General features: G+C 44.2%; 1 protein-coding gene across 2 annotated transcripts in view; it reads right to left on the bottom strand.

Moving 5' to 3' along the window:
• The window catches only part of LOC107395585 (seizure 6-like protein), a 454,127-nt gene that overhangs the window by 34,922 nt on the left and 391,833 nt on the right, over positions 1-27,372 (bottom strand). For both annotated transcript variants that reach the window (XM_070552211.1, XM_070552210.1), the window contains exons 3-10: positions 17,352-17,491; positions 14,593-14,788; positions 12,420-12,605; positions 11,736-11,907; positions 9,410-9,576; positions 7,383-7,577; positions 6,011-6,149; positions 1,551-1,747 (exon numbers count right to left, since the gene is read on the bottom strand). In XM_070552211.1, the coding sequence (XP_070408312.1) occupies positions 1,551-1,747; positions 6,011-6,149; positions 7,383-7,577; positions 9,410-9,576; positions 11,736-11,907; positions 12,420-12,605; positions 14,593-14,788; positions 17,352-17,491 (1,392 nt within the window). The remainder of the gene's footprint in view (positions 1-1,550; positions 1,748-6,010; positions 6,150-7,382; positions 7,578-9,409; positions 9,577-11,735; positions 11,908-12,419; positions 12,606-14,592; positions 14,789-17,351; positions 17,492-27,372) is intronic.

The following is a 27,372-nucleotide window of genomic DNA, read 5'->3' as shown; positions in this document are numbered from 1 at the left end:
TGGTTTTAAAGACATTCAATTCATTTAGAACAGAGGAAAGAGCCGCAGCGAACTCCGCCGCTGTCTTCGTTGTTTATGAGAAACTGAGTGTTGCTATGTGTGATGTTCGCGACGCAGAAGTTTTTTAGCTATAGTCAAAAATGGCATCGGGTGACAGCGCAACCATCTTTCTTTCCAAGAAAGGCTTTTAGCGCTTCTACTTGTTGTTGTTTTAAAGGTGTGTCCAAGTCATTTAGACCAGAGGGAAGAGCTGCAGCGAACTACGCTTCAGTCGCCATGTTCAACAAACTCGGTGTTATGGTGTGTGACGTACGCTACTCAGCGCTGATCGGCTCGGTTAGAATTCTCAAGGGGTGGGGTTATTTGAATAGGAGAGTTACCAGACAGTCCTCTTTCTCTGTGCAGAATTAAACAGAGGACGAGTCTGGCAGGACAGGCTTCACACACGTATAATCAAGGCACATAGTGTCATGCTGTGTATACTTGAGTTACTCCTTTGGGAAATGTATGCGATTTTGTGGTTTCGGGAAAGTGACAAGTAAATTGGACCGAGTGTGTCTTGGTGTGCAGCTAAATTGGTGTCAGATGTTGGATCTGGGGCACACTGCAGATTACAGTGTGTAAAAGAGGGGACGAGGCTTATTTAGCTGCTTGTGAAAGTCCCAGCTTGTGTGTGGATGAGTGTCGTTGTGCGACTGGTGAAACAAATAGGATGTGATTGAATAAGGGCAGAGGAAAGAGAAAGAAAAGGCAAACAAGGATGAGAGGGGACAAAAGGGGAAGATGAAGATTTGTGTAGACAGACTGAAGAGAAATGGCACCACTGCAATCAATGGAAAATAAAAAAGTCACTGTCAAAATGTACTCACGGGATAACTCATTCATTTTATTTACAACTGTCTGCAAACAATGCTAAAATAATGTGTTTTGGAGGCAAATGTTATACTGAATTTGTTAATGTTTTGAGACTGAACAGAAAAACAGAACCTGAATGTTTAAACTTTAGGATTAAAGGCCAACTTCACTAAAAACTAGACTTTAGTGATTATTTCTGATTATAATCGGTTACTCTGAGGCTGAACATGAAAATAGTCTCCTACACATATCTCCTGTATTAGCTTATGATAAAAAACAGACAGTGAAACTCTAGAATGTGAAAAGCCTGACAGATCCACATCACACTGTCACTTAACAGTCATGGACTCACCCATCTTGGCTCACGTTGGGGAAGGCAGTTGTTGGTTTCGCGCCAAGAAAACAGCAGAGAACAACATGACTAGTACAAGCTAACCATTAGCATTAGCAACTCCACCACACAGCAGAACTCCTCCAGGCTTGTGTTATTTGTGGAGATGAAACATCCCCATTGTAAAGCAAATTGAGTCAATGGTAGAGCCAAATTAGTGTTGGCCAATCCAAGGTGAGATGTCCAAAGAAAACAAAGATTTAACTTTGATTTTGATCTAGCACATATTTTACAAGCATGTCCAATGAACTCTAACCTCATACAGCTCTTTATTTTTCACACGTTTTTTGACAGTCGTTCTCACCCATGTAGTTGATGACGAAGCCTTCACCCTTGCCAAAAACAAGCCCAGCAGGGTCGGAGTGAAAGGTAATGGTCAGGTCTGGCGTGGTGGAGGAGAGCTTGAAGGGGCTGCTGCCTCCAACATATCGCCCCAGAATGCGAGTTGTGACCTCATCGCCATCGGTGATGGTCAACATGTCGCTATCGCTGATGTTGAGTCTGAAAACAACAAGATACACTGAGAGAAAGAAAGTGGCATGGCTGGTTATGCTGACTCAGAGAGAGGCTGGAGAGTTGTGAAGAAAAACACACAACCTCAGAGGCTAAATGATGCATTTGTTTAATAGTCTGTAAACATGTTGATACTTTCTCTGACGTGTTAGATTCATCATGCTCCAGTAGAACTATTAGAAGTGTAGTTGACATGAGAAAATAAGAATGTGTGGGGGAAGAATGACGTATTTTTGTTAAAAAATTGAAGCAAAAAGTAAAAACGTTTTACACACCCACACACACACACACACACACACACACACACACACGCAAACCCACAAGCAATCTCTGGTCAGAGGGGAAATTTCACAAAGCCTCTGTAGATCAAATGCATTTTTGAGTAAACAATCATGACACAGGAGAAGCTTCTGCCACCTCACTTTCTGAATGACTTTACGTCACATTCAACAGGCAGCACGCTTGTTTGTCCTAAAAAATCTGAACAAGACAATCCAACAAGTTTAATGTCCTTGATTTATAATTGGAACTGTCTCAATATCATTCCAAGAGGACCAGATCACTCTTAGTACAGCACACACAGCAGGAATATCTGATAAAATGAGACTACTGAAAGTACAGAATTAGATGAAAAATTGGCGTAATTATCTTGCCATGTGAAGATGGCCTTAGTCCCATCTCTCTTTCATTTTATCACTCTGTTCTGTGTTCTGTGTCCATGTTCCACGAGCTATGTTCCTGTTTACTCTAAGCTTTTAGATCCTCTTTGAATGAAACGTTTGGTTATCATGTGTCTTTGGTACCTTTAGAGTTTAACTGGTCAGTGTGCAAAAGAGTAATAATATCAGTATAATATCATAATATAATCATATTCATGTCATAATAATATCATATCATTATATCAGTGTGCCGGACAGGCGCTGTCTCACTGAACCTCCAAACTCAGCTCTTTAATTGTCTTCGTCTTCGTCTTCCTCCGCTTATCCGGGTCCGGGTCGCGGGGGCAGCATCCCAATTAGGGAGCTCCAGGCCGTCTTCTCCCCGGCCTTGTCCACCAGCTCCTCCGGCAGGACCCCAAGGCGTTCCCGGACCAGATTGGAGATGTAACCTCTCCAACGTGTCCTGGGTCGACCCGGGGGCCTTCTGCCGGCAGGACATGCCCGAAACACCTCCCCGGGGAGGCGTCCAGGAGGCATCCTGACCAGATGCCCAAACCACCTCAACTGGCTCCTTTCGATCCGGAGGAGCAGCGGTTCTACTCCGAGTCCCTCCCGAATGTCCGAGCTCCTCACCCTATCTCTAAGGCTGAGCCCGGCCACCCTACGGAGGAAACTCATTTCGGCCGCTTGTATCCGCGATCTCGTTCTTTCGGTCATTACCCAAAGCTCATGACCATAGGTGAGGATTGGGACGTAGATCGACCGGTAAATCGAGAGCCTGGCTTTCTGGCTCAGCTCCCTCTTCCCCACGACAGATCGGCTCAGCGTCCGCATCACTGCAGACGCCGAACCAATCCGCCTGTCGATCTCCCGATCCCTCCTACCCTCACTCGTGAACAAGACCCCGAGATACTTAAACTCCTCCACTTGAGGTAGGACCTCTCCCCCGACCCGGAGGTGGCAAGCCACCCTTTTCCGGTCGAGAACCATGGTCTCAGATTTGGAGGTGCTGATCCTCATCCCAGCCGCTTCACATTCGGCCGCGAACCTACCCAGCAAGAGCTGAAGGTCAGAGCTGGATGAAGCTAGGAGGACCACATCATCCGCAAAAAGCAGAGACGAGATTCTCCTGCCACCAAACTCGACACACTCCACACCACGGCTGCGTCTAGAAATTCTGTCCATAAAAGTGATGAACAGAACCGGTGACAAAGGGCAGCCCTGGCGGAGTCCAACCCTCACTGGGAACAGGTCCGACTTACTACCGGCTATGCGGACCAAACTCACGCTCCTCTGGTAAAGGGACTGAATGGCCCTTAACAGAAAGCCACCCACCCCATACTCCTGGAGCGTCCCCCACAGGGTGCCCCTGGGGACACGGTCATAAGCCTTCTCCAAATCCACAAAGCACATGTGGATTGGTTGGGCAAACTCCCATGCCCCCTCCATCACCCTTGCAAGGGTATAGAGCTGGTCCACAGTTCCACGGCCAGGACGAAAACCACATTGCTCCTCCTCTATCTGAGATTCAACTATCGATCGGACCCTCCTCTCCAGTACCTTGGCGTAGACCTTTCCAGGGAGGCTGAGGAGTGTGATCCCCCTATAGTTGGAACACACCCTCAGGTCACCCTTCTTAAAGATGGGGACCACCACCCCGGTCTGCCACTCCCTAGGAACTGCCCCCGATGACCACGCAATGTTGTAGAGACGTGTCAACCATGACAGCCCTACAACATCCATAGCCTTGAGATACCCAGGACGAACCTCATCCGCCCCCGGGGCTCCGCCGCTGTGTAGTTGTTTGACTACCTCAGCAACTTCTGCCCCCGAGATCGGACAGTCCATCCCCAGGCCTCCCAGCTCTGGTTCCTCCTCGGAATGCACATTGGTGGGATTGAGGAGCTCCTCAAAGTATTCCTTCCACCGTCCGACTATAGCCTCAGTTGACGTCAGCAGCTCCCCATCCCCACTGTAAACAGTGTGAGCGAGTTGCTGCCTTCCTCTCCTGAGGCGCCGGACAGTTTGCCAGAACCTCTTTGGAGCCGATCGATAGTCTTTCTCCATGGCCTCACCAAACTCCTCCCACGCCCGAGATTTTGCCTCGGCAACTGCCACTGCTGCACCCCGCTTGGCTATCCGGTACCTGTCTGCTGCCTCCGGAGACCCACAGACCAGCCACGCCCTGTAGGCCTCCTTCTTCAGCCTGACTGCTCCCCGAACCTCTGGTGTCCACCAGCGGGTACGGGGGTTGCCACCACGACTGGCACCGGCCACCTTACGACCACAGCTAGCAACAGCCGCCTCGACAATCGCAGAGTGGAACAAGGCCCACTCGGACTCAATGTCCCCCACTGCTCTCGGGACGTGGTCAAAGCTCTGCCGGAGGTGGGAGTTGAAGACCGTCTTGACAGGTTCTTCTGCCAGGCGTTCCCAGCAGACCCTCACTATGCGTTTGGGTCTGCCAGGTCTACGCGGCATGTTCCCTTGCCATCTGATCCAACTCACCACCAGGTGGTGATCAGTTGACAGCTCCGCCCCTCTCTTCACTCGGGTGTCCAAAACATACGGCCGCAGGTCAGATGATACGACTACAAAATCTATCATCGACCTGTGACCTAGGCTGCCCTGGTACCAAGTGTACCGGTGGGCATCCTTATGTTCGAACATGGTGTTCGTTATGGCCAAACTGCGGCTTGCACAGAAGTCCAATAACAAAACACCGCTCGAGTTCAGATTAGGTGGGCCGTTCCTCCCAATCACACCCCTCCAGGTCAAGCTGTCATTGCCCACGTGAGCACTGAAGTCCCCCAGCAGGATAATGGAGTCCCCTGATGGAGCACTATCTAGCACTCGTCCCAGGGACTCCAAAAAGGGTGGGTACTCTGAACTGATATTTGGCCCATAAGCACAAACAACAGTCAGGACCCGTTCCCCGACCCGAAGGCGCAAGGAAGCTACCCTCTTGTCCCCCGGGGTAAACCCCAACACACAGGCAGAGAGTCTCGGGGCTAACAAAAAGCCAACCCCAGCCCTCCGCCTCTCACCCGGAGCAACTCCAGCAAAGTAGAGGGTCCAACCCCTCTCCAGGTCTCGGGTTCCAGAGCCAATGCAATGTGTCGAGGTGAGTCCGACTATATCTAGCCGGTACCGCTCAACCTCTGCCACAAGCTCCGGCTCCTTCCCCGCCAGCGAGATGACGTTCCATGTCCCAAAAACTAGTTTTCTTGTCCGGGGATTGAACCGCCAAGGCTCCCGCCTTGGTCTGCCACCCGATTCGCATTGCTCCGGACCCTTCATGTTCCTCCTGCGGGTGGTGGGTCCACAGTTGGACGAGCCCATGTATCCGGTTCGGGCTGGGCCCGGCCGGGCCCCATGGGCGAAAGCCCGGCCACCAGGCGCTCGCTCACGGGCCCCAACCCCAGGCCTGGCTCCAGGGTGGGACCCCGGTAACCCTCCGGGCCGGGTACTCCGACTCTTCGTTTTAACCGCCATGAAAGATCCTTCGAACTCTTTAATTGTATTTGGACAAACTTTAGACTGAAACAAAAACTATATATGAGCCGTATTTCTTTGTCATTTTTGCTCTTACAGCTGTACATCAAGCAGCACTCGTTTATCTTCACCAGCGTGTATCCTCCAGCTGCAGTCCTCTCCTTCTCCGTACCACTCAGGCCAATTCGGAGACAGAATCACTCCTCCAGGGCCGGTCAAGTCCCCCCCACACTGGGCTGCAAAGACAGTGGACCCACATTTAATTAAACAGTAAAGGCACAGTGGACTGAAAAAGGCTGGAAGATGGTGTGTGTGTGTGTGTGTGTGTGTGTGTGTGTGTGTGTGTGTGTGTGTGTCACCTTTTAATAAAACGGCACTGAAAAAAACACTTTCTTGTTTAAACCAACTCCTTGAGGGAATGTGGATTAATACGACTTTAATCTCAAACATGTCATTGAGGTGAACACAGCGTCAAACACCTACAGTCATTTTCAATCTACACAGTAAATACACAGAACTTTATGGTTATTAGCAAGACCATCAACAGCAATGATCATCGTCTGTGGTATATAACACTCCCAGTCTGCACCGACTCTTGTATAGGGATGCTGTCTTCGGGGCATTTGTTTTTAACCCTTTAGAACCCAGCCCTTTTTTATTTTGAAAACAGATGCATCAAAATGTAGAAAACAATAATAAAATAAAGAAGTAGAATGATTTTCAATACATGTATGGATAGAAAGTCACTCGGGGTTTTCTGTCACGAGCGCGCAGGTGAGGTGAGCGGAGGTGAGGATCCAAGTGCAGTGGAAAGAAGGCAGACAGACAGACAGACAGACAGACAGACAGACAGACAGACAGACAGACAGACAGACAGACAGACAGGAACGATGAAAGGATTTTAATGAAGGCACGCAGGACATCAAAACAATGCTCCGACAAGACAAACAGGACTGAGAGGGTTTAAATACAGGAGGAGCTGGGACCTTGGGTGATTGGGAGACGAGAGGCAGGTGGGAGCAATTAACATGGACACAGGACTGAACAGAATGAGGAGACAGGACAGGTTGTGACATTTTCAAACTTGAAAATTTGACTCAAGAAGCAATTTTGCAAATGTTTGAAATCGGTTGTGTCACCAGTGTCACCACGGGTCCTTTATGGTTAAAATGCATCGGCTCAGTGTTTTTGTCTTTCTGCATCTGCAGCCCTTCAGATTGTGTTCTTTTGAAAACTCCTGTCATCATCTTTATAGTCTTCTGTTTAGGCCTCGTCTCCTTCAACCATCTGCATGTGGTAAATTATGGTAAATTATGCTGTTGTACAAAAGAACAACAGACATCATTCCAAAGTCTGAAAAAGGTGATGTTTAATGGGCTGGTGTCTATAAAGTTCATCAACTTTAGGTCACTCATTAAAAAGCTCTGAAAGATTTAAAGAACCAGAAAACAAGCTTTCTTTTATTTTACCTTTGCAGAGCGGCTCAGTGTCATTCCAGTACGGATCCCTGGCACTTATACACTCAATGACCGGAGGGCCCTGTTCTAGAGAGTGGCCCGGGTCACAGGTGAACTGAACCACAGCTCCAACGCCATACAACTGGTCTGTGGTTGTGAAGTTCCCGTTTTGGAGGTATGGCTCGTAGCAGTGGCCACGCTCGAACGCTGGAACAGGAAGTAAGAAGAATTAGTTTGTTGAAAAGGACTTCAGAAATCTCCAGTGTTATTAATGGTATGGCCTCTTCTCTGAGATTCTATGTAATTTTCATGATCCCTGACCATCTATAGCCAGCATAATTCTTACAAAGATGAATTTTAGCCAGGGGCGGAGCTATGGGTGGGCCTGGGTGGGCACAGGTCCACCCAGTTTGACAGAGCGCCCACCCACCAGGGGCAAGGCCAGGCAGTGGCTTGGTGTTGCTATAGCAACTTCAAGATGTGGCCAAGCAAGCAACTGCTTAGCAACCCCAGTTATGTTGTCACAACAATTACAATATAAAATAATTACTTTAATGAATGTGCACTTTTTTCACTGTGTAATTAAAGTACTTAAAATTTTATATCTGGTGTTAGTTTAAATCATATTATGAATAAGTTTTCCAGTTTGCTTGTTGGAGTTGTAATTTGGTCTTTTACATAAAAAAAGTGAATTGGCACCTGCTTACGGACACTAAGCAACTATTAACCTACTGCAGAGAAAACAGTCTGATGCCGTGCCAGCCACCCAGTGAGGTTCATGATTTTTTTTTTCTCAGAAGCGTCCTCCTGTCCTGAACTTCTCACAGCTGAACCAGGCATTTCCCAGAGTATGCAGATGACATCATTGATTTTGTCAGCGGTGTAAACTGAGAAAGGACTGGGTGTGAGGGGGGGACAGACGCTTAGCACACAGCGGACATGCATGGACCTTTTATCTGATGCTTTTCCTTTCACTTACGTTAATCCGGTAAAGGAAACAAATCGTTTCATCCGGGTATCTCGTCGGGTCTGCTCTAGTCCTCTAAGGCCATTTTATTTGGTTCTGTTCATTTTATTGTTGTTGTTATCTGGACCGTCCCGAACCGCGTCGGCGCATTGCTGTTGGTGTTCGTGAATGAGTCCGAGCCCTTGAGAGCCGGTGAGGAGAGGGGGTGTGGTCGGAGGTGTATGCTGCTTAGTCAAGGTGTGTGTGTGTGCGCGCGCTTGGATCATACTTGCTGATTATTCCCTGGTGGAGGGCACGGTTGCTGAGAATCATCTGACCTGATCTCTGGTTTTACACTACCTCCTGCTGCATCCTGAGCTATCTGGAGCATGAAGAACAGTCAAAAATCCTGATTTTTGAAACATGCGGTGACCTCTGGCAAACTGCGGTCTTTTGGATCTTCAGCTCTTAGCTAATAGCTTGCAGCTAGGATGCTGAGACAAGCACGGCAGCACGCCTGGCTGAGATTAGAACCTGTCCAAGGTCCTGAAAGTTCACGAGAGAGTGTGCAGGTCTTGGCCCAGAGCGGGAGTCCAGCATCGGTAACATTCCTTAAAATTTAACTTTAACAGAGATTCATGGAATTAGTATCTAAAATACAATCTTCTATCATAGGATTATTCGTGGCTTGAGAAATTTTATTGAAATGTAATTTTGACATGCACGCGTGCGACACACATCTCATATGAGCTTTGAAATTAATTAGGCCCATCCAGATTTTTCTAGGCCCACCCATTTGCTACGTCCTGGCTCCGCCACTGATTTTAGCTCGTCTTTTTTATCGTTGCTGACAGGATTATCGTAATGAAGGAACTTTTCAGTCCTTTGGCACCCCTCACACTGCTAGAAAACTAGGACGCTTGGTTCTCATCATCACGATAGGCAGCTCTGTTTCCTGGCAAGGCAGCATTACTCAGGTTGGCAGAACATCACGCATAAAAACACTCGGCTTTGGAGCCGTTTGTGGGCATAATTGCTAAGTAACAGTTCTTAGTTTAAGCTCTGCAACACGACAGCCTGGTTCAGTCTTTACCTTCGTAGCGGATATTGAATCCCGTGTTGTGATTGGGCTGATCTGTAATAAACTGGATCCGTACAGCTGGACCTTCACTAATCACTCCCTCGAATGGTATCTGGCCTCCTCGACCCGAGTCAAACAGAACCACAGAGCCGGCGTCCAAACCACTCCACAGCACCAGCCTGCAACAATACAAACGTTTAGTGTGAACAAAACCAATCCAACATAGGATTGTAGGCCTAAACATTTTTATAGTTAATAAATATAATGGACCGCTTGGGAATAGCCCCCCCCCACCCCCCCACCCCCCTACATGGGCAAAAGGGTTCTGAAAATGGATGGATGATAAATATAATGGTGAGCCAAACATTTCACACCAGTGTTTGGTGTCCACTGCATCTAGAACAAACCAAATACAGTACCTTCTGGATGCTGAGTGCTTGTCTGTGTTGTCGATTTAGTCTCTGAGCAGCCTTTACACTTTCTCTAAAAGCAGCTGAGGATTATAAATGAAGTGTTGTTGCTTGTTGACAATGTTGATGTTACAACCCCGACATGTGCTGTTAATATGTGAAGGAGAGGGTAACATAAAAAACATGACAGTGGATTTAAAATTGAGTAGATTCCTATTGCAAACTTTGTAGAAAAAATAAATGATCCGTGTTAAATTGACCCCCCCAGCTATCAGTACTTGAGCTCATTCATTCAGTCTGGTGCATCCTCCATCCCAGTGCAAAACTACTCAGTGAGGAGGTCAGGAGGAAACAGGGTAAGATGCTCAGACGTAGGCAGATGGAGGCTTAGCAAGTCTCCTCACCAGCAGCTTAAATAAACCCTGCACAGGTTTATAGTTCCTGCACAGGGTAATGCCCATCAGGTCTAGGGGTTCTTACCCTTTGAGACGGAGAGCCAAATCTGAGTGATGTCTGGTCTCGGCCAGGATAAGCTTAACCGGATTCAACTCTATGACAAGTTTCATTTGGACTTATGACAGGAGGTTTTGGTCCATCAGAACCAAAACCTCAAGACAGAGACAGGTTTTTGCTTCTCTGCTATAGAACTCATGAACAAAACACCTTCTATCCCCTTTTAATTCTCCTAGGAGAGAACATCTGTTAGATACAAATACGGTACAGTTCTGGCCACTTTACTGCATTTCCTTTTCCTTCACCATTGTATTTATTCACAAACTGGTTTGTCTTTGTTTTATTTGTCTCTTTTGAAGCTGCAATGGAAAAAACAAGTTAGTTTGAAACTTTTTATCATGCCTCTTAACATTCTAACGTAGTATAGCTATAAATGTATTGTGGAGAATAAAAAAAGGGGAGAAAAATGGTTCTCTTGCTCTCCGCTCAATAATATCAGAGAAGCAGCCGGCTGCTACCACTTCAACTTTAGGACAAACTACCAGAGTCAGAAAAAGAAATACATCATTTGAAGTCAAGGACAGCAAAAGACGTTTGGACATAGAAAACTGCGACTGGTGTTTACAGCCTTCTCGTTTCCCTATAGTTTCTGGTTCTGGCACAAGCATCTCGAGGCAGATACCCGAAGGGAGGGGTGAGTGACCATGCGTTCAAAACTAGCTTGATCTGTAAATTCGCTAAAGCAGCTTTAATGTCTTTTTTGCACTGATAGCTAAAACTGTCAGACCGCCCCAAGGCGGCTGTGGCTACAAGGTAGCTTACCATCACCGGCAGAGCAGCTCATGAATGTGAGAGCGCATGAATAATGGAAAACGCTTTGGTTGTCTTTAAAAGCGCTATATAAATCCAAACCATTATTAGAAACCAACATCTGGTAGCTGTGAACAGTTGCTGCACATCTATCCAACACTACAGCTTTTCATCCGCTCATTAATCCATTCATGAACCTGCAGCTACAACAACACTAGATCACTCAGAGTGGTTAGTTTACATGATAGAAAACACAATCCTGTAAGCACGGTGGTGCAGAAGTCTGAAGTCATACGATGTGTTTGTGTCCTTTACAAACAGACATTCTCCTAATCATTGGTTGTCAGCAAATCTCAGACTTTCAAATATGTTCACTGATCAAATTTAACATTTACAAGCATTAAAGGTTAGATTTTCTTATAGCTTTGTGTTTTTTCCTTATTTCCACGCAGAATGTCACCTTTGTTTTTCTGCTTATAACTGTTTAGTTTAGAGACACTTAGTGGTTGTTTCGGTTGTTTTCCTTGGTCATGGCTATTAAACTCTTTTGTCTGTGTTTTCTCTTCTTTTGTCTTGGTGTTTATTATTATTATTATTATTATTATTTATTTTGGATATCTCTTGCTGGTGAGGACTCCTCAGTCACAGATTTAGGCTGATTTTACCTGTCTGTTGGTCCCAGGGCCAGCCTCTCCAGGTGCAGGTGCAGTCTCTGGTCTTTGGGTGCCTCCAGGGACCAGGAGCAGGAACGGTCCAGGGTGGCATTAGGCCCATGATGAGGGGACGGGGAGAGCACCCTCCCCACACTGGCATTCTTCACTGTTCCTCCACAAAGTGCTACAGAGAGCAAAGACGTTAGTATGTAAACTTTATTTGTAAAGCATTCTTTTTAGGATAGAAAAACAAAGTGCTTCACAAAAATATATAAAAGAACTACTCAGAATAAAAACATTAATCCATACAGCCCAAAACTAGTTCAATTCTAAGCTCAGATGCACAGAGGAGCCCAAAGGATCAAGTTGTTCCAGATGTTTGGCGGTCAGGGGCATCTGAGATCAGCTGCAGGTAGCTGTCACACAGCCACAGCTTGGTTATGGTAACATTTAATCAACAACGACAACTTTAGATATTCTGTTGGCTTAAAAGAACACAGCAGAGCTAAATATAATTAGCATGGAAAGCATGGGATAATAGGCTGAGCTGGAAGATGTTTCTTGGAAAGATTTTACAAACCCTTTTGCTTAGTGGAGGGTTATTCTTACTAACACTATAAACTAGGAGACACACACACACACACACACACACACACACACACACACACACACACACACACACACACACTCACTCACCCCTGCAGGTGGGCTCCTTGCCACTCCAAACCGGCAGAGAGGCATTGAGGCAGGTGAGCTGCGGTTCTCCCTGCAGATGGTAACCCATGTGGCAGTGAAAGAGGGCGGCGTTACCAGGGAGCAGATCCAGCACCAACACCTCCCCAAAGTGAGGCCTCTTTGGCAGTGAGCAGCTCAGTCTGAAGACTACAAGCAATCAGACAGATGATATGAGACAAAATGAACAATGATCAATAAAACACCGATCCTACACATGCTGCTAAATTCTCTTCAAAATGAACAACAGTTCAAAAACATATGCACTTGCTGTGTGCTATTTTACTTCACCTGACATTTCAAACACATTTAAAGGTGTGGATTACTCTTTTAAACAATACATTTGCAGTGGTCTTTAGTAGGAATGAATGTCTTGCAGGCAGAACTCAGGGCACAAAAAGGCCCACAAGCCCCTGACCCAGCAGGCCCAGTATGCAGCATCAGAGCTGTGCTTGAAACGAGATGATTTGGAGTCTTTTTTCCTGATATTTAAACATCTGGCCTTGGATTGGAGCAAAGCAACGCAACTCTACCACTGACTGTTTGCTCGGGGACATGGATGTTTTATCTCCACAAATAACAAGCCTGGAGGAGCTTCTGCCATGTTTTTGAGTTGCTAATGCTAGCGGTTAGCTTCTGCCGAAAGAGGCGTAGATCTGTAAAGCAGGAGATAGGTGTAGGAGACTATTTTCCTGTTCTGCCTGCTTTAAAAACTCAGAGTGACTGATTATAATCAGACTTAATAATTGAAAATGGTTTTCCAGTGAACCAAACCTTTAGCATCATCAAAACAAATAACAATAATGTTAAGTAACTCCTCTGATTGCACAGAAATTACGTTAATCTTTTTTAAAACTCAGTCATCAAAATTAGTCCAATGTTTCATGAGGGATTTGGATGTGGAGACCACAGAGTCCACAACATGTACAAAACGATCCACGGTGTACTGACAAATCATTGATTTTAGAAGCATTAAGAGTAAATAACATCAATTTTCCTCCCTCAATGGTTCTCTCCTTCATGGGGATTCCATCCCAGGCCAGAGAAAATATCTTTATTTTAGAGATCTAAACTTTCTGACCATTAGTGGAGAGCAGACTGTAACTGAGATGTCTCTTCTTTACCACAACAGACCAGAGGAAAGATCGAGTTTACTGCAGATAGAGTTCTGATGCATCCCACCATCACTAAGAACAGGACATCAACATACTTGAGGATCTATTCTTGAGCCAGAGACTCACTCCCACCGCGCAGGGCCATTCCATTTTAAAGTGGGAGGAGCTGGCTCGTCCCACCCTAAACCTAGCCCACACAAACATAAAGAATCAAGACTTAACCAGGTTTTTATTTTAATCATCAACCTCCTCTGGTTTAGAATTTAGAAAACAAATGTGCGTATTTGTAATTTTCTCAAGTTGTTTTTGTGTTTTTCTTAGCTTCACCAGACTAGAGTGTTTTACATTTGGTGCTTGCTTATGTGAAACAGTCTTAATTGATTATTCTCAGTCCATTCAGTCAGCCATAATGGATTTTAAGAATTAGCAGTTAAGCACACTGCTTTTGTTTGTATAAATGTGGCTGCTCACTTGAGAAATCAGCCGTCTGCAGACGCATTTCTAATTGAATAATTTTAATGAGCTTTGTGAGCTGTGTGGTATAATACATCTTTCCTCTTTATGTTGTTTTTAGGGCCTTTTTATCGCTCCCACATCCATCTCAGCAGATATACTGTAATCTCAATCAGCAGCATTCGTCTGCCGGGAAATGAGGTAAAAGGATTAGATGTGTGATTAATGACACAGGTGGATTGTAACACTTAGTTCCTCCTATCCTCAGGTCTTTTTCACATCTCTAATTTGTTGGCACACACACACACACACACACACACACACACACACACACACACACACACACACACACACACACACACACACACACACACACACACACACACAACATCCCATATTCTCACTCTCCTAATGAGATGAAAGCTGATTAATCAGAGATCTAATCAGAAAACTCACACCACAAATTCACAGAGAGTCATTTAGGAGATTTTGATTTTACAATTACCATGTACAGAATATAGACAGCAAACAGGCTCCTTAGCCTATAAGCTGTCATAAGTTGGACTCACTCTGGTAGTGCAGCTGGAAGACACCCATGCTTCCCTCCACAGCAGAGCGGTAGTACACAGACAGTGTGTTGGTGGGACTCCGGATCACCTGACCTTCCACCAGCAGAGTGTGATTGGCCAGAACCAGCAGGGCACCTCGCTCATCTACACCTCTGATTGACAGCTGTTCACCGTCAGACAGGTTCACGCTCTTTACCTGAACCCAACAACAAGTTGTCAAAGATCAGGTCTTTTCTGATCAGCACAAATCATGTTTTAGTTTTCTGATCTCAGATTTCTTCTGTTCAGGGATTTCGTCAGTGCACTCTACAGATCAGCAGCCACATTTCATCATGTGGCATCCAACAATGTCACTGTGGGTCCAGTTAGGAGCTGTTGTTGGATAGTTGTGATTAAGAGTGAGATTGTGTTTGTGCATCACATGATGGTGCATGTTAATTTCTACATTTTGATGCAAACCTACATTGTATCCACTACATCCAACCTAAGAAGAACCTCACTCGAATATTGCATTCAGAGTCATCTAATCAACCATATATTTTAAAAAGAATTACAATTAATCATTATTTAACTCAGACGTGTCTCTAAAAGGTGTGGAACACTCATTTAATCACTACATTTACAGAGGTCTCCAGTAGGAATGAACGTATTGTAAGCGATACTCTGGGTACAAAAAGCCCAGGTGCACCTGTTTCAGGATCTCGTAAGCCAGATCAGACAAGCGCTTTGAACGACAGGATTTGGAGTCTTGCTTCCTGATATTTGGACATCTCACCTCTGATTGGCTAACAGAAATCCAACTCAGCGACTCATTTTACTTTGCAACATTGATGTTTGATCAATTTTGATTTGGGTGAGTCAATAAGTGTTAAGTGACAGTGTGACGCAGATCAGTCAGGCGTTTGCTAGAGTTTCACCATCTTTTTCTATCAGAAGCTAATGCAGGAGACAGGTGTAGGAGACTATTTTCATGTTCAGCCTGCATGAAAAACTCAGTGACTAATTATAATCAGAAATAATGATGAAAAATTCAGTGAATCTCACTTTTAACAGCATAATTTTGCTAAATGTCTGTTTATATTTTGCATTTGTTTTTAATATATAGTTATAATTTACTACAATGTGGTCCAACAACAAGGCTGTGCAGAGGGCCATAAACACAGCTCAGAAGATCATTGGCCACCCCCTGCCCTCCCTAAAAGACATGGCAAGATCCAGCTGTCAACAAAAGACCAAACTGATAACCAGTGGCCCCTGCCCACAGCCTGTTTGAGCTGCTGCCCTCAGGACGGCACTACAGATCAATCAGATCACACACCACCAGGATCAAAAATAGCTTCTTCCCCTGAGTCATACACAGCTGAAATACCATTCTTCCCCCAAAACCATAACCTGCTATTGCTCAGTTAAATGTAGAACAAATGAACAATTGCATCTGTGTAAAAATTATTATTGCATGCACAATGTGCATATCCTTGTGTACATATCATGTCTCTACATTTTGTGTCCATAGTGTTATGCCCTGTTGTATGTTTCTGTGTAAAGTTGCAAGCGGGCAATCCATAGTTTAGCTGCTATGTTTATTTACATATGTTTTTTCAGTGTCACAACAGAAAAACCCAAATACTATCTTTGTTTCTTTAGAAAAGCAAACCAAAACTCCCAGAAGCAGATGGAAAAAACGTTCTACAGTTTCAGGTGCAGCAATCAGCCATAACCGATGTATTCATAACCCACGCCACCGAAATGATTAGAACAGTATGAATGCACATATTTCCACATCTCCACTTCATACATTTATTCCATTTATTTCCCGATTCTCCAGACCCTTCTCTGAGCCCCTTGCTGAAATAGTTGTTGCTGTTTCCCACGGCAACAAAACCGGGAGCTGAATGTCACACTGGGGTAAAGCGGTACAAGAATATGGCCGTAGTATCAGAGCACACACTCACTGGATCTACAGAATAACCTAAAAAGTTCTTCAAACCTGACAATTAAGTCTGATGTGAGTTTTTTTGTGTTGTAAACTTTCAAAGTTTGCTTTGTCCCAGCAGCTATTCTGACTCATAACTAAACAGGGAGGGGTTAGCAATGATTTGAATAAAATGACAGCAAAATGAAAACAAATTGAGACATAAAAGTGGGATTGGAAGCTTTGCAATAATGTTACCATAACACAAAGTAGGGTCAAAATACACAAGTTAGCAGCACACAGCTAGATAGCATTATAGAGAATAATTACAACAAGGAGCAAGTGATCTAAAACAGAACAAGAGCATAGACTTTAAAACACACACAAGGACATACAGTGTCTCCCCAAAGAAAGACATGAGAATTACAATTCTTAGGTGTCTTTGGTCAGAGCCTAACCCTGACCTTGACCCTGACCCTAACCCTGCAGAAGGCAAACAGCATGTCTGAGCTCTGGAAAGAATATATATATATATATATATATATATATATATATATATATATATATATATATATATATATATATATATATATATATATATACTCTATTCACTTTGTGAATAATAGATGATCAGATGTTTGTGTGAATGTCTGAAAATGAACTCTTTGGTGCCACTAGGAGGCAGAATTTAACCTGGATTTAAACCCAGAGAATCCTCATACAGACAGGAACCATTCACTGCGGCATCCGTTGATAAAACTACATCCATCCTGAAAATAAGGGATCCATCCAGTTGTGAACATCTGGACAGCAACTTTCCAGTGAAGATTTCTGTCCTGCTTCATACCTGCAGCTCCACTCCATAGCCAGTGTACACAGTCACAGTGTAGGTGCAGTGCAGCAACACACCATCGGGCAGAGGCGGGTTGTCAGAGGAGTCTATGTATCCCTCTGGGTCTGTGAAATTCACCAAGCAGCCCGAAGCAGCTGGGGAGAAACCAGAAGAGTTAGGGTTAGGGTTTGAGAGAGAAGATCAAGCAAGCTTCTCTCCTTTTCACTTAAAATCTTTTTAAATGGAGCGTGGCTGGAAACTCTAAGGAAATATCAGTTTGCTAAAACCATTTATAGAGATGACGAGAATATTAACCACTACTCTTGGGTGTCATGTGGCCTTAATGGAAATAATAACATTTTCACGTACCAATCGAGTTAGTGTTTTACCTCAATGTCAATAAACCAACTGCTTCAAAAAAATTGTGATGTTGTTGCAAGTCCGAGCAACCGGTCAAGGCTTAGAAACAGTGGTCAGAGACAAGGGTCACACAAGGGTCAAGAGGACAATAGTTCAGGACTTGCTGGTGAGGACAGAACTAGGCAAAGGGTCAAAAGACAAGCTGGCTTCTGTGGATCCACCCATGGACACACCCATGATCCCGCCCCTAACTCCACCTCTGGCGGGAAAAGAAGGACTGGCATGGAGTGAGGAAAGTCCAACTGGACCCAGAAGCTCTCAAGAATGCTGAGGGAAGATCTACAATTTGCTACCAACATGAAGATTTATGACCTGTGCTCTCATTCCAGGAGTGCAGCATGTAACTTTTGTGCCCTCATGTGAATACTGCATGTAGTGAAAATGATACCAAATGTCTTATGTAGAGCTAAAAAAGTGTATTTGGTAAATGACCCCTTGACCTAAACTGTCAGGAGAGAATGACTTGTGACTCTTACATTGTTTAGAGCAGTCTCAGAAATGATATAAAAGGATGCAGCTCAGATCGGAAAGGGGTTCAGTTTTTGGGAGATTCTGAGAAGACAGGAGCTAGTGTAAACTAACTCTTATTTAATCATTTTGAACTAATTCCTCCTTGGGGGATAGCAGTTGTTATTTATTTACCCATTTTTGTATTTTGATTTTGTAATAAACCTTTTTTGAAAAAGAAACATAATCCTGATTCTTTCAGGTTTTCTCTAAAGCTTCACGTTTGGAGCCCTGGCCATAAATTGCACAGAGGTAAGCATATCGATGATCGGTCTCTGAATTATCGGGACTTACTTTACAGTTTATAATAGAATAATATAAAGAAACCTTAAGATAAGGGAAGTTTTAACTTCCCCCTCCTTGCGAGTAACGAGTTGTCTTAAGGGCGATAAAAGCAGAATATTCGAGGTTATTTTGGCTCTGATTGCAGGTTGAAAAAGTCTCTAATCAGCTGGAAGGTTGGATTAATAAATAAATTGATAAACTTATGATAGCCTGATCAACTAGCATAAATCATTTTATAGTTACCAACCTCCCACATAAGCTGTTAGAGGCGCAATTAATTCCGGGTAGCCCAAACAATTGCTGAGAGGCTTGGCTTGCCTCCAGACTTCTCTCTAGTATCTTAACCAAAAGGTAACGAGTTTAAAAGAAGTGTAGTACTCTGGGGCTGGCTATTCGTGCAAGTCATTTCACCTTTAAAATAAAAGACAAGATTCTAATTAGATGGTCCAAACCTGGGTCTAGTACAATTATACTCGCCGACATCCCCTCGAACCCTGATGGATGCACCGTCTCATAAGTTCTAACGGAACTGGGTCTTAAAGGAACCGGTAAATGGGACGGGCACGCGACAATGTAAATGATGAATTTATGCTAAAACGTGTAATCCGTGGTAAATCCATACAATATATTTTCATTTATAAAAAGTGTTTATTGTTTTTTGAAGAATCTGACGTGTTTCAGTAGTTTAGATGTGGGTAGTACTTTTTCTTCACATCTGGGATTTTAAGGCAAACAGGACAGGTTTGAAGTCATTTTTAGAGGTCTTTGTTAAACAGAGTAAGAGGAGCTTGTTTTTTGCCTAAGCTAACATGTTTCGACATCTACTGCCGCCTTCGTCAGAGCTATCGCCAATGTTGGTGGTGTCATTTCTGTTTATCTGTGGGTAGCAGAGGACGATGTCGCCCACTACTGCCCGCACCCCCTCCATTAATCACTGTGTCCCATGATTGTCAACAGAGAGGGGTGCGGGCAGTAGACGTCCAAACACGTTAGCTTAAGTAAAACCAAGCTCCTCTTACTCTGTATAACAAAGAGGCACAAAAATGTATTCTTACATAAAACAACGTAGCAATGAAGGACAGGTTTGACTTCAAATAATCTGGTACTCAAAATGATTTTCCACCTCAAAGAACTTTTAGTTTTTATTACCTGTCACCAAAAAATGCTGAATCATGCTTTTGTCTGAGTTTGTCAACAACATATCCCATGAACCACATGAAGGATTACAGTGAAACTTCGATGAACTGAATCTTGTATGTACATCTACAACAGACTGACTTTTACAGTCTCCATGATTGAAAATAGCTGCTACAGCTGATAAATGTAACGTGAGGAAATATGGGTTTTCTGTGCCAAAGGTCATTTGACTCGGCTGGGTCAAGAGCTGGGTCGCTGAGAACTTTCACCCACAGATTAAGACCTGAACGCCAGCGAGTCTGGGAGAAACCACAACATCTGAACACCTGCAGCACCAGAAGATGTGTTCTCATGGAAAAGTAGTCATAACATAACAAACTTCCTTTCCTTTATTTTAAGTTGTTAAATGATCAGTATTATCACTTTGCTCATTATAAATGTGTTTTAATCAAATGAATGATTATTATGCTTTGGGTAATCATAATAACTAATGAACCACTGCTTAATTAAATAATGTTCTGAGGATGTTTTAGGAGCCAGTTGAGGTGGTTTGGGCATCTGGTCAGGATGCCTCCTGGACGCCTCCCCGGGGAGGTGTTTCGGGCATGTCCTGCCGGCAGAAGGCCCCCGGGTCGACCCAGGACACGTTGGAGAGGTTACATCTCCAATCTGGTCCGGGAACGCCTTGGGGTCCTGCCGGAGGAGCTGGTGGACAAGGCCGGGGAGAGGACGGCCTGGAGCTCCCTAATTGGGATGCTGCCCCCGCGACCCGGACCCGGATAAGCGGAGGAAGACGAAGACGAAGACGGATGTTTTAGTGGTGACCTTCACACACTCAAACATTCACACACACACAGACTCTCACAGTAAACTCCAAAACACATTTGCTGACGCACACGTTTTGCTTTGAGAAGAGAAAGGCTTTTGGTAAGTTTTTCAGTTCATGATTCAGTTCGTGCTTGATCCCGAAAGAGAGAAGACCTGAATAAACGCAAAAGGGGGGACAGAGCCGATCGGCTCATCCCCCCCCCCCCCCCCCCCCCCACACACACACACACGCTATTCTTGCCAAGTCAGACAGGAATAGCTGAATTGCAACAACTAACGAGGACTTGCCTCGAGTCTTCTGATTTCTGAGTGAACTAAGCTTAAGAAAACGCATCTGCAAACATTTTTCCATCAACGTGTACCGCGGGCATCTCTGGACCGGGTCGCGGACATCTACGTCTCCTCTGCCAGCCGCTGGTGTCACCGGGATGAAACATCACCATCCTCTGGCGTCCCGGATCTAAAAGAGTGTCCGACTTCGGTGAGGCAGTACATATAGATAACGTTTGATGCATCTTTTCCAACAAAACCTAAGTTTATTCAAACCATCACTTTTCACTCAGACACCGGTTTCTTCCTGAAGCAAAATCAGATGCACACACACATTCATCTCACCTTATTCCATAATCACATCACATCACACTCAACCTTCAGCACATCCTACACCAGGTCTATTTGAGCAAGTTTACAATATCAACTGTTAAAGATTGTTCAACAAAGTTGCCAATGTTGATTGCTGTTTCATATGCTTATCTCAAAATCATTAGTTTAATTTGAATAATTAAATCTTTTAACTTTCAACTTGTCTCTTCATTGAACTGAAACACAGACCCACGGATATTATCGACAGTTTATCGATGAAAACAACCTTTGAGTCTTCTTAAAACTATAAAATATGTAGGATGGTTCCTCTTTCATAAAAGAGCATAAACCATTACTCTACATAATTAAAAGAGCCTAATCAGGTTCACTACATAAATTTAGTAGACATAAAAATGGTTTAAACTCTTTCAATTTAACAGTTATTGAGATGGCATTTGGTGCTATTTTATTATTATTATTATTATTATTATTATTATTATTATTATTATTATTATTATTATTATTATTATTACTATTGTTATTATTATTATTATTATTATTACTATTGTTGTTGTTGTTGTTATTATTATTATTATTACATTATTACTACTACGAATAATAATAATAATAATAATAATAATAATAATACATGTAATTTAATAACACCTTTCAAGTCAACCAAGGTCACCTTACAGATAATAAAAATAGGATTTAAAACAAGGTAATTCATAGCAAACTGAATGAAAATTCACAGTAGTAAAATCCACATTTAAACCTACGTGCATTTTTGTAAATTGGCCCTGAAGAAGAAGAAGAAGAAGAAGAAGAAGAAGAAGAAGAAGAAGAAGAAGAAGAAGAAGAAGTATAATTTCTATAGCGCCTCTCAAGATAAAAATCACGAGGCGCTTCACAAAAACAAAAAATGTAAAAATATAAAAAAGCATTTAGAAAATGTTGAAAAATATATTTAAAATGAGCAAAAATAGGCAATTGTGATTAAAAAAAGGTTAAGAAAGAGAGAAAGTGAACACGAAAGAGGGAAATCACTGGATCCTGAGGAAGGTGGAATAGGTGGGGAGAGCAGAATAAAGAGAGAGTGGTGAAGAAGGTCACACAAAAGCCAGCTTGAACAAGTGAGTCTTCAGCTGCTTTTTAAAGGAGACCACTGAGTTCACTGAGCTCAGGCTCAGGGGGAGAGAGTTCCAGAGTCTGGGGGCCACAGCAGCAAACGATCTGTCACCTTTGGTCTTTAGCCTGGTGCGCTGTACAACCAGTAGGCTTTGATCACTGGACCTCAGGGACCTGCTGGGGGTGTAGGGACTAAGAAGATCACCAATGTAAGATGGTGCTTGTCCATGTAAGGCCCTATAGACTAGAACCAGGATCTTGAAATGAACCCTGAAGTTGACTGGCAGCCAGTGAAGCTGGAGGAGAAGCGGGGTGATGTGGGTGTGTTTGGAGGACTTGGTCAGAAGCCGAGCAAGGCATTCTGAACCACCTGTAGACGGTTCAGGGAGGTTCTGCTCAGACACGTGAAAAGAGAGTTACAATAGTCTAAGCGTGAGGAGATGAAGGTGTGGATAACTGTCTCAAGTTCAGAGCGGGACAGAATAGGACTCAGCTTAGCAATGTTCCTGAGATGGAAGAAGGAAGAGCGAACAAGAGAACTGACATGAGAATCCAGGGTGAAAGCTGGGTCAAAGGTCACACCAAGATTCCTGACAGGTTTGGTGTGAGAAGCAAGCTGACCAAGAGAGTCTCTGACTTTGGGAACCATCTTGTCTGGGGCACAGATGAGGATCTCAGTCTTATCTTCATTCAGCTGAAGAAAGCTCCCAGCCACCCAGGTTTTGATAGAGCCTAAGCAGGTGTGTAACAGCTGCAGCTTAGACATCTCATGGGGCTTAAAGGAGATGTACAGTTGGATGTCACCGGGTTGGAGTCAGAAGGTCATTAGAGACCCTAAGAAGAGCTGTGTCAGTAGAATGAGCTCTACAAAAACCTGACTGGAAGCTATCATAGATGTTATGTTCATCAAGATCAGCTGTGAGTTGTTTAGCCACAATCTTTTCCAAGATCTTGGAGATTAACGGAAGTTTAGAGATGGGTCTGAAGCTGCTAAGGAGAGAGGCGCCAAGACTCGTTTTTTTAAGAAGCGGGTGGATTACAGCGTTCTTAAAGTAAGCAGGGACCTGACCAGAGACCAGAGAAGCATTAATTATAGAGAGCACGCTGGGACCGATGGACTGAAAAGCACTTTTAAAAAAAGATGAGGGTAAGATGTAGCCTAGTGAACTAGACCAAATTCTTACTTTGCAAAGTTTGGTCTAGGAATGCTCCACTGGAACCTCTGCAGCCCCTAACAGCATTCTGGCTGGCCAATCACAGCTCTCTAGAGGGGTTTCAAACACAAAAAGAGCTGTTATTGGTCCATATTGGTGGGCCAATCATAGTGCTCTATCTGCTTAGTGAACAAATCACAGAGCTTTATCCGCTTTGTGGGTCAACCAGGGCACTCTATATGCCTGGTGGGTGGGATGATGCAACAGAATGAAACAAGAGTATGTCACATTCATTGTCCAGTACCATGCGGAGATCATTTGAAAGACAACGGTAGAACCTGCCCCACAACTGAGAGCCGTCAATGGAGCGTTGCCAGTGTTGAGGGTCTGACCTCATGAGGAAATTACTATGCAGTGATTTTCTCCAAAATGACTGTGCTTAAATTGCTCTGAAAAGCAAATAATCACATCAGCGCCAAGAAACTTCATTTCCCATGATGCTTTGCACACGGAAGCATTGTGATGACGTCACCGCCTGATACCAGAAACACGATCTGCGGGAGGCGGGAGCTTGGAGCTTTCCCGCGACTTCAAAGACTATAAATCATGAATGAGACAAAGAAACCTCGTTTCTTTTGCCCAGGATACCTGGCGGTAAGGACACGCTTGTCAACGCTCCGACAACTTGAGCACGCGGAAGCTCTAAGTGCCAAGTTGAGCCACGGAACTGCTGGAAACTAAACTGCAAGCCCATCAGATCTGCTCGTTTCTGCTCCCCTCCAGCTGATGTTTGAGGACACAGAACTGCGGAGGAAAGCAACAACTCCATCAAGCACGCTGTAAGTTATAACTCAGCACAGAAAGAAACTTTGCTGTCTCTGTCCAGCCCGTGGAGAAACACTCGTGAACGCCAAACAACAGAGAAAGCATCAAACCGATGGACGACGCCGAAAGCTGCGGAGAAACACGGAGAACCGTCAAATCAAAGAGGGAGGGACGCCTCGCTCTTCTGGTGATCAGCAACTCATCTCTTTCTCTCTCTCCTTCTTCTTCCGTTAACTCTATAGTCCAGAATAAGCAATAAAACCGCGCTATTGCTTAAAAAGTAGCTTCGTGTTTTCCTCTTTCGTCCCAAACACGTCCGTCGGGTCATTTTGAAAGAATAAACTGCTTATTGATCATTGTTTGGTATCTTAAAATGGTTTCTGTCATGGCCAGGCTGAAACTAAAAGATATTAATTTGTGATTAATCTTTTGTGTTGTTTCATGATCTTTTGAAATGTTTTGAGTGATTTAAGGTTAAGTTACTACTGATTCTAAGTGCTTTGGAAGTTAAAGTGCAAGTTGCCACCCACACTTTAGCCAGACAAAGGGGTCAGCCATCTTGTATTCAAGACTCCATTTTGAATCCATACACACGCACACACACACACACACACACACACACACACACACACACTACTCCTTTGTGAGAACAAAGGACCCCATTCATACATCCTCCATCACAATAAACACATCCATCTTCAATCATATCACACGGTTATTATTCATCTATTCCACTGTTTATTCATTTGACAAATTGTTAATTAAATGTTATAAAATTCAGATTTTTGTGTCCAGTAGCTTTGTTGTGTCGAAGAGAAGTCTCTGCTCCGAGGATTCTACGAACTTCAAGAAAGACTGATAAGAGTTTTGGATTCATTTCCCTTTCTAATTAAAGGGTGGTGCCCCGAAGATATCTAAGAATATCTTAATTAATTAATAAATCAGTAAATAGTTCCATATTTACAGAATTTATTGAAGAATCCAAAAGTAAGTTAAAGCTTACGAATTGTTCGCTCCTAATAACCCCAACATTTTATTGGTGCGGCCGTGTGAGGCTTGGATACACAGAGATTTCTATCCGGCACAAACAAACAAATAAATCCAAAGAGCTTGAATTAAAAATAATCCGTTGTTCAGCCTTGAACCAGCAACAGAGTGGTGCTGATTTCGCTGAGCAGGAAGCTGCATCGAACTCTCACCAGTAACTCAGTGCTTCTTTAAAGGTGCAACGTGTAAATTAGTTCTGGTTGACCTTTTAGGTTAAAATTCAGTTTTTCCTTAAAGGTGCAACGTGTAATTAATTCTGGTTGACCTTTTAGGTTAAAAAAAATTCAGTTTTTCCTTAAAGGTGCAACGTGTAATTAATTCTGGCTAACCTTTTAGGTTAAAATTCAGCTTTTCCTTAAAGGTGCAACGTGTAATTAATTCTGGCTAACCTTTTAGGTTAAAATTCAGTTTTCCTTAAAGGTGCAACGTGTAATTAATTCTGGCTAACCTTTTAGGTTAAAATTCAGTTCCTCATTAAAGGTGCAGCGTGTAAGTAATTCTGACTAACCCTTTTAGGCTAAAATTAACTGCTAATTTAGCGACTTTAACTCACAGTGGCTATTGTAACTAACTCAAACCTTCACTCAAAGACTGATAACACCTTGTTTGCTAATATTCTGAAGGAATAACTAGCATATTTAACACTGCAAGTGTTGTAAGACGTTGCTACGGCAACGCACCAGCTTTTGCTAAAATACTGAAAGGAATAGTATTTTAAGCGTCAGTCACGGCAGTCCGTGCAATTTTAAAACGATAAAACCTGTGCGCACAAAGGTTAATTTAGTGTTTTTCTGCTACAAAATTAGCAGTTGCTGCCAAAAGGTGCAGCTTTGAGCTATCTGCAGAAGCTCTACTAGGCTATTTTGGTTCGGTTGTTAAAAATGGAGGGACAGAGTAGTGAACTGACCAACTCCCAGCAACCAGGTGGCGCTGCGGCCCACGACTATGAACCTGTCCTACTTTCTGGACAAATATTGTCCAAACTGGTCGCGGTTGCTCGAGAACCCGACTACCCTTCTAGGGATTTCACTGAAGAACAGCGTAGCGACGAGCTAGACGCTGTAATTGATCAAATAGAAAACCCGGATGGTACAAAACCAATCCAGGTTCACTTAGCTAAGTTAGCCCTGATCCTCTATCAGAGAGGACTCCAACATGATAGAGAGATCATGAACCTCCAGAGTATGCTAGCTGAAAAACAGCGAAATGGAAGGCTGATCGAGGAAGACGACACCCGCACCGATTCTGGGGAAGATGGGGAGGAGATCCCGCCCCCCTCTGCTGATGACAACAGACAGTGGGAAGGGGGGAAACACCATGACTCTCTGGACGGACGCACGCCGCAGGGGAGAGATGAAGCTCATCTGTCCCAACCTTCGGCCCCGTTCCCTACACACACTATAGGGCATTCAGGACCACCTAGGGGCCGAGAGCAGTTCGCCCTCGAATCCCAGGTTGGACCACCACCCTCATCTTCACGGCCTTCTCAATCAGTGAGAAGTCGACCAGCTGAGCGGCACCTCTATTTAGACCGCTCCCCCAGTCCACGAAGGGTGCAAGGTGCCGATTGGGGTTATGCACCCCAAGCTGCACCTCAACCATCTACCCATCCTAGCTACTCCGGTATTCGGCATGCCAGTAACCAGCTGCATGACCAAGCATCATACGCCAGTCTGTACCCGGACAGAGCGTATTACGCAGAAGCCCCAGTTGAAAGACGCAGGCTGCACTACGCAGACGTGCCCCGGGAGGAGGACCTCCCAAGACACCCACGTGACGTGCCAGCAGCCCGCCACAACATGCCGAACCCCGATTTGGGCCCCAGGAGTCAACATTGGGAGCCCAGAGCACACCAGCGATATCCAGCGCCCTCTGAGACAGACCGTGGGTCAGAGTCAGAGGATGACGCGCCGTACCGTGAGTCAGGGCTCCGTGTACGTCAAATTGAATCGCTAGCTAAAGATATAGAACGCTTTGATCCTAACACCAATGAATCCAACGTCGACGATTATCTCAGGGAGATAGAACGTTGTCTGCTTGATCTTCCAGCACCCTCTTCAAGGGAAAAGCTCAAGCTAATTTGGAAAACCACATCTAGAACGGTGCACGGTTTCATGGAAACT

Source organism: Nothobranchius furzeri, chromosome 6, assembly GCF_043380555.1.
Source record: "Nothobranchius furzeri strain GRZ-AD chromosome 6, NfurGRZ-RIMD1, whole genome shotgun sequence".
Taxonomy (NCBI): Eukaryota; Metazoa; Chordata; class Actinopteri; order Cyprinodontiformes; family Nothobranchiidae; genus Nothobranchius; species Nothobranchius furzeri.
Note: the sequence above shows the minus strand (reverse complement) of the source record. Positions and strands in the feature narration are given on the sequence as shown.